Here is a 12,379-nt window from a genome sequence, read left to right on the forward strand (position 1 = left end):
TCCTTCCGTTACTTTTTAATATTCCTGTTGTTACATTTTTTTATGTCACCTCTGCTACTTTTGAATTCTATTGTCTTATCTTCGTTCCGGTTGTAGTCTTTCCATTTCCTGTTAATTTTCGTTCTTGTTAAAGACGCAACTTTTGTTTCATTTGTCCCCTTCCATTTGGTGTCGTTTTAAAGTCCTATCGTTCCTGTAATGAGCCCACCATCATCAACAAACCTCGTTATCGCTATATTTCTTGAAAATTGCTGGATGGATATTTCTCAAACCCCATGTTTAGGTTCCCCTTTGTCCCTTGATGCGCCAATTTATTTTTGATCAGAAAAACAAAATGGCCAACAGGCGGCTGTTTTGGTTTTGGAGAATTGAAGATTGTTATCATTATGAAAAGTAATGGAAGAATATTCCTCTACCTTCATGTGAAGGTTCCCCTTGGGCCCTAGTTGTGCCAGTTCAATTAAGTTTTTTGGTCAGAAAAATTGCTGGTAAGCAGCCATCTTGAATTTTAAGAGTTGAAGTTTGTTATCGCTATGTATCAGAGGAATATTTCTTATATGTGGTAATCAGGTACCCCTTGGTCACTAGTTGTGCCAATTTACTTTAGATTTTTTATCAGAAAATCCAAAATGGCTGACTTGCGGCCATCTTGAATTTTGATAATTGAAGTTTGTTATCGCTATTTCTCGAAAAAAAGATGAAGGGATATTTCTCAGAAATAATGAGTAGGTTCCCCTTGGTCCCTACTTGTGTCGATTTAGTTTAAGTTTTGATCAGAAAAATAAACTATCCGAAAAGCGGCCATCTTGGATTTGGATAACTGTATGCACTGGCGTAATCACCCCCTGAAATTTGAACCGTCGTTCAACTTACCTGGAACACAAAGATGAGAAATAACACAATAAGTACATGTAGAATGTGCGAGTTCCAATCCAGCTCCACTGGGTAACTACGTCATAAGTATCCCACAAACTGTGTATACAATATAACCATAGTAGAACCATTGGACTATCAGTTAACCGATAAATGTATATATATAGTAGTAACGTCTACCTTTCTCAGTAAGACATACCTCAGTTTTTTATGACCAACTTCGATAATATACTCTGAGTATACATTATGTATTTTAGAACTTTTTAAGTGTACATATACGTTTGTGAATATTAAGTGTGTGTGCAACCGGAACGAAGTCGCGAAAGACTCATTAGCTGTGGGAAAACGTCAAGATACATCAAAGAAGTCAAATAAGACTTATATCGATGTCTTCCAGTGATTCAGTGATTCAGTATGATTATAGTTTGTTATCACTTTATTCTTGAAAATAAATGAAGGAATGTTTCTCAGACTTCACATTAAGGTTCCATTTGTTCTTGTTATCAGATTATAAAGAGGGGGAAAAAGGGGAATGGAAATGTTAATGTAGAGAGAAGAACAGTCTGACATAAAACCATTGAAGATTATTCAATGGCGGGCGCCAAGATCACTTCGGAATCTCTTGTTAATTTTCCAAAAGATCATAAAATAAAACCATTGCAGACGTAGTTCCATCGAGACATTTCCATCAACTGTCGGGTATGAGAATGAGCTATATATGTGTATGAGTTTGCGCTTACTAACAGGGGTCGTCTTAAAATTACGATAAGACCCTAACATGGTATAAGAAAAGGATGTACGCCATGGTACAATTTATTGTGTCGTTTAATTCAACGAAGAAATATATAATTGCCTAAATTACTTATTGATGGTATACCGGTTATGGAAATCGTGTCATTATATATATTATCATAACCAGGGACGTATTATAAGATATATATGTCCCTGTCATAACCTAAGAAAAAAAAATAAAACTCGTTGCGTCGTTTTCGAATGAATCTGACTGAACATATATTATATAATTTTTCTATGCCGGGTATACCATGCGTATAAAATTTACATAATGTATGTCATATATATAAACTTAAGACGAAATGTATTGGCCACTTAATAGACTCCTAATGGACATGTGGATTGCAGTATTTATATCAGCACATGTGTAAAATGGCGTCCGATGATGCTTTCTGAATGAGAATATAATTAATACATATTGTCGCTTTATTCTTTTGAGAGGGTATTTCTGTTGACAGTATTCGATTTTCCAAGTTGAAGAACGTATATCCTCGGTATTTTAAGCTGAACTAACTTAATAAAAAAAAATCGAATTCGTACGTACATGTACGTAGACATACATGTATATTAGGTTTTTGGTTTTTAGAGCAGACGACTCGTCGATCGACCGATCCCAAATACCAATGATAAGAATACAAACAGGATATGATATGCAAATTTCAAAATGATGTTTTCAAAAATTTAAGGGATTGACATAGGAACAGCGTGCAACTTTGTTTGCAATCTATTAGTCATTTCCACTACGACCTCTTACATCTCGAACAGGTGCGCACTGCGCGAGACCATAACGAGATTTGGAATCCATCTTGGAAGTTTATGAATGAGATGTCAGTGTTTTAATGTTCTTACCAATGGCTTCTAACTAGGATCTGGATCTAGACAATTACGTGGGGTGTAAGTAAATTGAATTTCAGACGATTCTTACTTTTGACAAGGATCGATAAATTCAGAGTCTTTGACAAACGATCGTTGAAAATGCGTACATGTATGCATGCTGTGTTGTGTATTGGACAGAGATCGTGTTCACCGGTACGTTTTTCATCAAAAATATAAACAAAACGATGTCCATACTTTTGGGCGGAATTTGATGTTCTGCTTGATAACATCAGATTTTACATACTCTTCAGAAAGTTAAGACCACTTGATAGCATGCATGCGCATCCGTGTGTGACTAATTGTATGTACATTATAAGAACAATAAATGATTCATGCATCTTTGTTCAGACGGTGACATCATTGCTTCTCATTTTACATGACAATCAAGAAACAAAGATCTACTATATGTTGGTCCTTCTTCGCGAGTGATTGATGTAGTTAAAAACTGACACTTCTGATTGAAAATTAAGGAACGAGTGTTCACCGTTGATCTTAGATTTTGAACAGATATTTTTAGCTTCCACACCACACTCTTGCCAAAATTATCCGAAACTATTTTAGGCTACGTACATGTAGAATGCATGTTTTTAGAACGAAATCACAGGGGTATGTCACTCAGTACTTCCAGACTCTACAGACACTGTTTGACTATCAGATGGGAGCAGCCTAAACATTATATTGTTAACTTTCATCAAACCCATGCAACCGTGTACAGCATGATTTTATGCCTTGAAGTTTTTGTTTTGTTTTTCTATTTCCATGGAAGAAGTACATTTTCGTTTTTGACCACAGACTTCTTCTTTATATATGCTGATTACCATTTTAAGCAGGCTATTTGAAACATCACAGGATTTCTCGCTATCGTAGTGCTGCCTGCGGTGACGTATGATCAGATCAATTGAGAATTAAATGAAGCCATTTAAGTTAGTGTTGTTCCAATTAATCGATTATTAGTCGTTTTACCTCTGACTATGACTAATCGATCATGATTTTTATGATAGATAATGGTTTCCCTTTCTGTTCATAATAGCTACATGTATAGATCAATAATTGATCATTGATCATTTAAGAAGTGGTGATACACAAATTGATTGATTATAAAATTGATAGTGATTCCCAACACTAATTTAAGAAATGTCAGAATGATTGATAAGCTGATAATTTTATTGGTAGAGTGTATTTACACACAGCATGACTTTTTTTTATCGCAATTAAAGGTCAGAATAAGCATAATTTTCTTAATAAATTATCCTTGAAAAATGATAAGAGGTAGCTATATATAGTGTGTTTTCAAAATGCAACTTTCAGATCTAACATAAGAAAAAGAGTGTCCACAACTCCCGAAATTTTATCATCAATACTATAGATCCATAAAGACCACATTTGACATTTGTACAAATTAATTCTCTTGTCATCCAGATCCTGCTGGGCCCATTGTGGACAGCTGGCTATTGGTGCATCAGAAATAAATTTCCTATATATTGTAGTTATTAATTGCAATTAGGAAAGAATGCATTGTAAAACATGTAGAGGTTTCTGTTAAGTAATTAAGGCTTAAAAAGAGATGATGAACCTAATGTGAGCCTAATTAATTTTGCGTTGTATACAATTGTCTATTGTGTACTACTGATTACTGTTTATCCTGCTAATAGTATGTATAAAATTTGACAAGACATCTTTATCAAGCATGCTACATCCTGGTCAGTTAAATGAGATTTATTTAATGAAAAACATCAGGACACTTTGAGGACAGATTAAGGGTTTTGAGATAGGATATCCTTGTAGTAGTTAGTGACAACCTCACGAAAAACGCATGCCATCTAGAGCAATTAGGATAAAGTGTCCTGTCCAAGGACAACCATGACAGAACATATCTAAACCAGCCCATTTTTCACCTGAAAAAAAACAAAAAAAAAACATGTCACATGGAGCATTGAACCATGCTCCTTAGATCTTCAGCTGAGATTATTTGGCCAGCGCTCCAACCGATTTGAGTTATCGTGGCTCCTTGCATCGTCTGCATAATCCTTAGTCATAAAAAAAGATTTCCCAACCTGCAATGTACCTATCTTATTTTTGTGGATGTGAACAGAAGTGTTTTACTTCAATTTGTATGCCTTCAGACTATGGATCAACAATTTACATTTTGTCCTGTGTTGCTGTAAAAAAAATATGAAATATTGGCGATGACAGAATCTAATTTATTCATCAGGATTCAGATGAAGCCATTTGGATGTCTGATATGATACAGTGATACAATCTAGATGAGGAATATTCATTAAGATGCTGCTTTCATTTGAATAATTTCAGTGGACGCCAGCTGTACATGTACTAGTGTAATGGTTATAAAATGATCAATTCAGTAATTTTTTGAAGGGGTTTTTACAGTCGAGTTCAGAAGACAATTTCCAAAAGGTTGATAGAGTTCCAATGAGATGGAGATAATGTAACGGTTACTCAAAATTTAAGCAAGTCCCATAGGAAAATCATGAGTCCAAGACTCTGGACTTCAGTTCCAAAATTCCCCTTTTTTTTTGGCTTTAGTGTTGTGTAGATTGATGTAGAACACCCAAGAATAGCTGCTGTGAAACCAGTGCCAAATGGAAACAAACAAACAAGCATGTGTAGGTATATTGGAGTAGTGTTAGAGATATAGGTGTGGAGATGCTGTAGCGAGCTATATAGGTGTGTGTACCAGTATAGGAGGAGGCTTGGGGCCAGATCAATGATAGCACATCAATACAAAGAGTGAGTCATGCCTTCAGCTCATAAGGCCAGTCACAACCTTGAACTTCACTGCTCTCAGGCTAGGAAGCCCAATTGTTTTGTCTGCAGACAGACTGCACATTAAGGCCATAAGTCAGGTAGTCTGTGAGATCCCTCTGGATTTGTTCTCCTTAGAAGAACCGGTTTTCTTAGTGTGTATTATGTACAAAGTCCCTTATCTTCTTATTCATATACAAATCGCGGTTGGCAATTATATTGCGAAAGCCAATTTATTGCAATATGATTTTCAGTATCGCAATAAATTGCAGCAAATTTCTTCAACTATTTCAGGTATTTTAACAGCAGAATTTGGATTTTTTTTTCCTGATAAGTTTTCTATCTAAATTTAAACCTAGATTTAATTTAACTTGCTGGATGTGTTATAATTCTTGTAGGTGTGTGCATGTGTATGACATCAAAATAAGGCAGTTTTCAGTACATCACTGTATTGAACCAAGCAATTGGTTATGTTCACGTTTCAGTTGTTTGTTCTACAAATTTCATTCAAAATTACAGAAATACAATATATCTTGATTTATCACACTGCAAATGTCAATATCCCTTCAAATACAGGTATTGAATGCAATATATTGCAGTATGAAAATTGATTGCAATATACCCACCCCTAATATTAAATGATGCAGTTAATCAGATCCATTGAGGCCATTAGAACCGTGTGTTGAACAGAATTTTATATTACAAGGACTATACAGTTAGAACTGCTCTCAATTCATTGCTTTTGAAGTAGACTTCCATGTGTTTGAACAGAATTTGAAGTACAGTATATGTTAATCTGGAGACAACATATGCATGTATGGTATTAAATTAAAGTACAGCAACCTGGTAATTTTGATTTATTCAGAGTGTTTGTGACAGATAGAATGTGATATCGAAAAATAAAGAAACAAACTAAGATTGCATGTTTTCGAGTAATATTGGAGCTTTTTGAGAAGTTTGGTGGCCCTAAAAAGGGCCGTTTGTGTTAACGTTGTTTCTTGACAGGGTTCGTTCTGGGTTTAACTGCCAAATCCGTACAGATTATATAGTATAAAGTAATATGTGAAACAAATGTATGTGCAAGTGTGAGTTATATTTATATATAAATATGCTGTTTATAATTATATATCTGGAAATAAGTCTGGCCTGCAACTCACAAATAAGTCCACTTCATTTTTGCAGAATTATCAATTTAAAACAGTAGGCTAAAAGTGGTTAATTAAGCTCACCCAAATTAACTTTTAATATCTACTTACATTTACACTAGGTGAGGGGACTATTTGAGGATAAATACAGTATGTCAGTTGACATTAATGTAATAAAAAATACAGCCCAAGCCCATAGACAGACATTTTGTTTCAATTAAAAGTATTACACAAGCCTAACCTTACAAATTTTGTAGCTTGCAAATAAATAAAAAGTCATTAAGACATGTATTATAAATACATACTTGTAATAACTTGTATTATAAATACATGCATGTATGTAAAAAACAATTGGGCCGTTCTATACTTGATGCAGTATCTGCACATTTGCTGAATGGCAAATTCAAATGACTGTGATTCTGACTTTCAATACTATGATTAGGTTCGTTTAGGTTTCAATTAATAGATCAGCATAACCGTCGACAGTACTAACAAAACTATAAATTTAAGTCACCATCGATCACCAATGGAAATTTGTTTACTGACTTAGTGCTTTACAGAACAACTTATAAAGAATGATAATACATGTACATGTATCTTCCTTAAACTTTGCAGTAACTTATAATTACGTACTATGACATCAATTTTATGGTACACACATATACAGTATATATAATTAAACTTGAATTGTTTCTAGAGTCATTTTAATTGTCATTAATGTCAAAGTCATTTATAAACAAGGAGTGCTATTGCTTTTTTTCCACAAGTCTTAAATATCCTCCACAAAAATGTTATGCATTGCTTCACCCTTAACAGGAGAGACACTTCTTTATGTAATTTCTATACCTATTCATCTCACTATAGATCTCCGTTTTCAGCTAGCCAACAGACCATATATATTGTACAATTCTTATTTAACATGGACGACTTCTGTTACTGTAAATACAAAACAAGTGACAGGATTCGGATAATGAACTGATTCAGCATTTTCTCTAGGTATTCTATTGACTGTGTATTTCAATGAAATGCAAGATTTTACACCTTTTTGGGTACAAATATATTTACTTGTACCTGTCTACTGTCGTTATTACAGAAACTACATACTTGACAAATTACATATAAACAAACATATATACACCAACATTCAAAGGATGGAATATCAAACATAATTACAATTTGATCACAAGAAAGTCAAAGGAGATGTTCATAAAAATCCTAAAACCTAATTTAAATATATAAATTGTTTATATTCGATTATCAATGTTGAATGTACGATGTTTACGGGTCTTATTCCTGGTATTATTTATTTATGACGTAAACTTAATTGTTAACTGATGACGTCATGTGTGTTATTATTGATGAAGTCGTGATAGTGTTAACCTTGAATTAATAATCCGTCTGAAGAAGTTGATTCAAGTACAAAAAACCTTGCGGTAAATCTTGGTTTTTGTTGTAATTTTCTTATATTCATGCTTCGCAAGAACTTAACTTCATTCGATTTGTATGTAAAAATATATATTCTTTTGTAGTGAACCTGAGTTTAAGGCGCCATGTCTGACTCGTTTGACGAAATGGAGAAGCCCCCTGCCCCGCCAGTCAGACACACAAGTACAAGGTAATGTCTCTTTGTAAAATCAGCATTAACTGACAGACACACAATGTACATATTTTGCTCTTAACATATATTCATTAGCCAAATGCAATATGTTTTCAATTACAGCCAAGTCAATTTTTCCTAATTTCATCATCCAGATCAACAATGCTCTTGGTATACATATATTTAATCATCATAAGCAACTTCAATATTTCCAACTACATTTTCTAGATCTGTTGCTAATTGAAATGTGTCTGTCAACATAAATGAACTTGTTTTGCAATTGTTGTAAATTATGAGGCCTGGATTGTTATGAAAAGAACTTGTTTTGATGATGGTAATAGATACATAATTTCATAATTTGCCATGGTAGGTTTAAGGGGGTATATGGTACAGATGTTTCTATTTGCTGTCTTGTACATGTATTACATAATTCTCTTGAGCTATCAAGCAGCACAATTTATTGTATTATGTCATGTCATCGGTACATTTTCAACTATTGTAACACGCATGTATCAAACTACATGTGTACTCCTCGTAGACAGTAATATATACATATACATGTACTGCATAAAATAGAAAGGTATCACTCAGGCAATATTATACTGCCAGATGTAAAAGAGGGGGAGGTCCCTCAATCACATCATAAAACCTCTGCCAGATGTTTCTGTTATCAAACGAGTGATGAAAATACCAAATTACAGGGCAATCTGATGTACAACACACAGACAGTGTGTACTAGCACCTCACCACAGTTTGCACTCATTCTCCAATTCCAAAATTGATAAGAAGTGAGAGGCTTTGATATGGATGGCTGGTATTTTATCTTACCACTTTCTTACATGTATGTTCCTGCTATTTATGGACCATACTTTTAATATAAAGTCAAACTGAAGGATATATATATCTATGCCGTTCCCAAAATTTAAGGAAGTCATTTTGGGCCATTTTCTTACACCTGTGATAACAAAGTATCATTTTGAAAAGGCATCTGAACTGAAAGTCTAAAACGTATTCAACATAATAAGTGCACATGTTATTGTCCCCATAAATGCGCCTTAACAATTTTTTTTTTTTTTTTTTAGGGGGGGTTCTGGAAATAGAATGGTGTACTTAAGTCCATAAAATGTTGTGTACTGCATATGTTTGGATTTTAAGTCTCTAGAAACAGATGCTCCTTAGTAATAATATAGACACAAGTATTTATGAAAAATAAATTTTGTTTAAGAGCTCTTATATATTATATATGACCTGTTTGAAAGGTGAAGCTTACGGCTGAACACTAAAATTCTGTTGTTGTTTTTTCGTTAATTGATTTATTGAGTAAATGCACACATATATTTAGCACTAATTAGTAACTATAGGTATACGTACTGTTAGACATTTAGGAGAGTCATATATATAAATGTTCATGTATATTTAGTTAATGGAACATGCAAACTGACAGAAAATTATTTCTTAGCAAGAAATGAGGAAGTCCTGTTTCATTCATCCAATAATAGGATTTTGATTTTTTTTTTTTTTGAAATATGAACTGAATCTGAAGTTGAAAGTATGAGTTCGTCTTCAATGACAAGAAGCTGTAAAAAAATCTAGATAAACAGTTGTTGCACTGCTTTTCAGAGTTCATTGAGCGGAGTCTAATCTTTCATCATTTAAAACATTTGTGGAATTCAATGCCCCACTGCTCTATCCTGGCAGGTCAACAGTATGTAGTAGTGTACACACTGCTGAATTACACACTATACTGGTAACTTGTCTATGTAGGTACAGGACTTATATATATAATTAGAGCAGACAAGGCTGGTGATAAAAAAAGTTCACTTTTAACTTTCCATGATAATTTCTTCTTACCATTTTGTTATATTTTCCCTGAACTGATCAATATAGTGATAAAAAAAGATATTTATAGAAGGTATTTATCCTAAATTTGCACATATAGTGGGTATACTCGTGCAAAAAGCTCAGATACGCTTTTAGTTTCATTTTCAGAGAAAAAATTGTAAATCTAATTACTTATTTTAGAAAGATAAAAGCAATGTTAATTACATGGAAGTTATTTTTTAATAACGTTAATTTTATCTTTTTAAATATTTAACTGATGCGACATTATATTTACAAATTAAACCTATTTATATATTATATGTGCACTGTATGATATGTGTGTGTGTATATAATAATTTACACTTAGTTTCTAGACCTGATAATACTGTACCCACTTTGTGTACCAGATCTAGTGTGATTAGAGTTGTGGTGTAGTGTTTCTATTTCCTGGGGATATCATCACTACTGCATCAATTGTGGACCATTATAATAGGGCATATACCATGTACATATAAATGTATGTGTAGGATTAATTACATGTGTATGTACACACAACAAGTATAATGCATTGTAAACATGTTAGGTTCTAGAGAATACACTCAAATAACTCTTTTTGAGTTATATAATACACACTATCGCCTCTATTTTGAGTTAAATGATATACACAAATGACTCTATTTGGAGTTATTTCGAGTAGAATGCACACAATTCACTCAATTTTGAGTTTTGAAATACACATTATCACCTCTACTTTGAGTTATGGGATACACATAATTAACTCTATTTGAGTTATAGAATACACAATTAATGCTTTTTTGAGTTATAGATCTAGAATAAACACAATTACCTTTATTGAGTTATATATAGAATAAACACAATTACCTTTATTTGTAGTTATAGAATAAACACAATTACCTTTATTGAGTTATATATAGAATAAACACAATTACCTTTATTGAGTTATATATAGAATAAACACAATTACCTTTATTGAGTTATATATAGAATAAACACAATTACCTTTATTGAGTTATATATAGAATAAACACAATTACCTTTATTGAGTTATATATAGAATAAACACAATTACCTTTATTGAGTTATATATAGAATAAACACAATTACCTTTATTTGTAGTTATAGAATAAACACATATTTCATTGTTATTACAGAGATGCCCATAACATGGAGCACAAGCCACTCCCTAAAGAGCCAGACAGCAAGGAGGAGAGGAAGAAAGTCAAAACACCAAAGAGTTAGTATGAATGTACAAATATATGGATTGTCTATTTCTACGGTATTGGCAGATGGGACTGCATAGTGCAACATTGCAATGAACATATTTGAATGCCATTGATTTTGTACAATCAGCTGGTGTCATGTTTCTTTGGGGGCTGAGTTAAGTAGCTTGTTTTCCATTTTGAAATTGGGAGAAAGCAGTTATCGTGAGGACCAAAGAGAAAATGTCAACCGTCATGGGTGTTCACATTAATGTGGTCTGCTGCAGAAGTTTCAACTAAGCATTTAAGAATTGTACTAGGATGTTGAGTACTAGCTTTTGTATATAGTTTGCTCATATATTTAGCAATGTGAAAATGCATATTAGGCATATTTACCTGTTATTAAATGGCTGTGGTGGTAATGTCTGTACTTTGCCAGGCATCTTGTCGAATGGCCACACAGGAAGCTAGTCCAACAATTTGTAAACGCTAATTGTACACCTACTGTAGAAATACTTGTGTGATTCATGTGACTTCCTGTTAAGGGATTATGGGTAATAGGGTTGAAGGAGATGAGGAAAGAATGATACAAGCTTTATAGAGATGAGGATGAAAACATTTCCTCACAGTCACATTGATCGAAGGCTCTCCTCCGTAGCATGTTAACCATTAGCGGGTGTTGAAATCTACTTGTTCGAAGGTCGGAGTTTGGATATTGCAGTAAGGTCCAAGTTTGGATATGGCAGTTGATGTTCAGGAGAAGACATAGGGTGATTTGAGGAAATCAATCTTTGTAGTTCCGAAATATATGGGCGAAATAGATATTTGCCACATATATTTTTCTTTGGATTAAACTGGACACAGTATTTGGATAACCGTTAAGGATCTGTGGCGGATTTCGTAGTTAGAGAAGTGTTGAGACAGGATCTTACAGGAGTGCATTACATAGTAGTGGCAACATCACACCCTTGAGCTTCTCTCAGGCAATTGGAACCTGTCTAATACAATGTCTTCATGGAAGCGATCTAGCAGTGGCTCTGGTCAAGGGTCAAGGTCAAGTGGCTCTGGACAAGGGTCAAGGTCAAGTGGCTCAGGTCAGGGGTCATGGCAGTCTGCCCTGAGCAGTACATTACGGAGAATGAGTGGTGGACATAAGGGTTGGTATTATCATTTTCCAAGTAACTCTGATATGTTAAATATTCGTCTTAAATCATGCTCCATGTAAGGAGTTAATAGATAGCAAATAATAACATTTTTTTTTACTTCAGTAGTGTATTGAAATTGTTTATTGT

At 33.7% G+C, this 12,379-nt stretch overlaps 2 protein-coding genes across 6 annotated transcripts in view; one reads left to right on the top strand and one right to left on the bottom strand.

The window, feature by feature from the left end:
• Positions 1-12,379, bottom strand: part of LOC117342043 (arylsulfatase B-like) — a 221,545-nt gene that overhangs the window by 55,405 nt on the left and 153,761 nt on the right. The window lies entirely within an intron of this gene.
• The window catches only part of LOC117342044 (serine/threonine-protein kinase PAK 1-like), a 33,034-nt gene continuing 23,096 nt past the window's right edge, over positions 2,442-12,379 (top strand). For 3 of the 5 annotated variants that reach the window (XR_004535739.1, XM_033904010.1, XM_033904012.1), the window contains exon 1: positions 11,636-12,244. Coding sequence is in view for 4 of the 5 variants with exons in the window: in XM_033904010.1 (XP_033759901.1) it covers positions 12,094-12,244 (151 nt within the window). In the remaining variant the exon portion in view is untranslated. Of the gene's footprint in view, positions 2,560-7,978; positions 8,065-11,039; positions 11,123-11,635; positions 12,245-12,379 lie in introns of those variants that run through there. The other 2 variants (XM_033904011.1, XM_033904013.1) reach the window with 1 other exon arrangement.

Source organism: Pecten maximus, chromosome 14, assembly GCF_902652985.1.
Source record: "Pecten maximus chromosome 14, xPecMax1.1, whole genome shotgun sequence".
Lineage (NCBI taxonomy): Eukaryota > Metazoa > Mollusca > Bivalvia > Pectinida > Pectinidae > Pecten > Pecten maximus.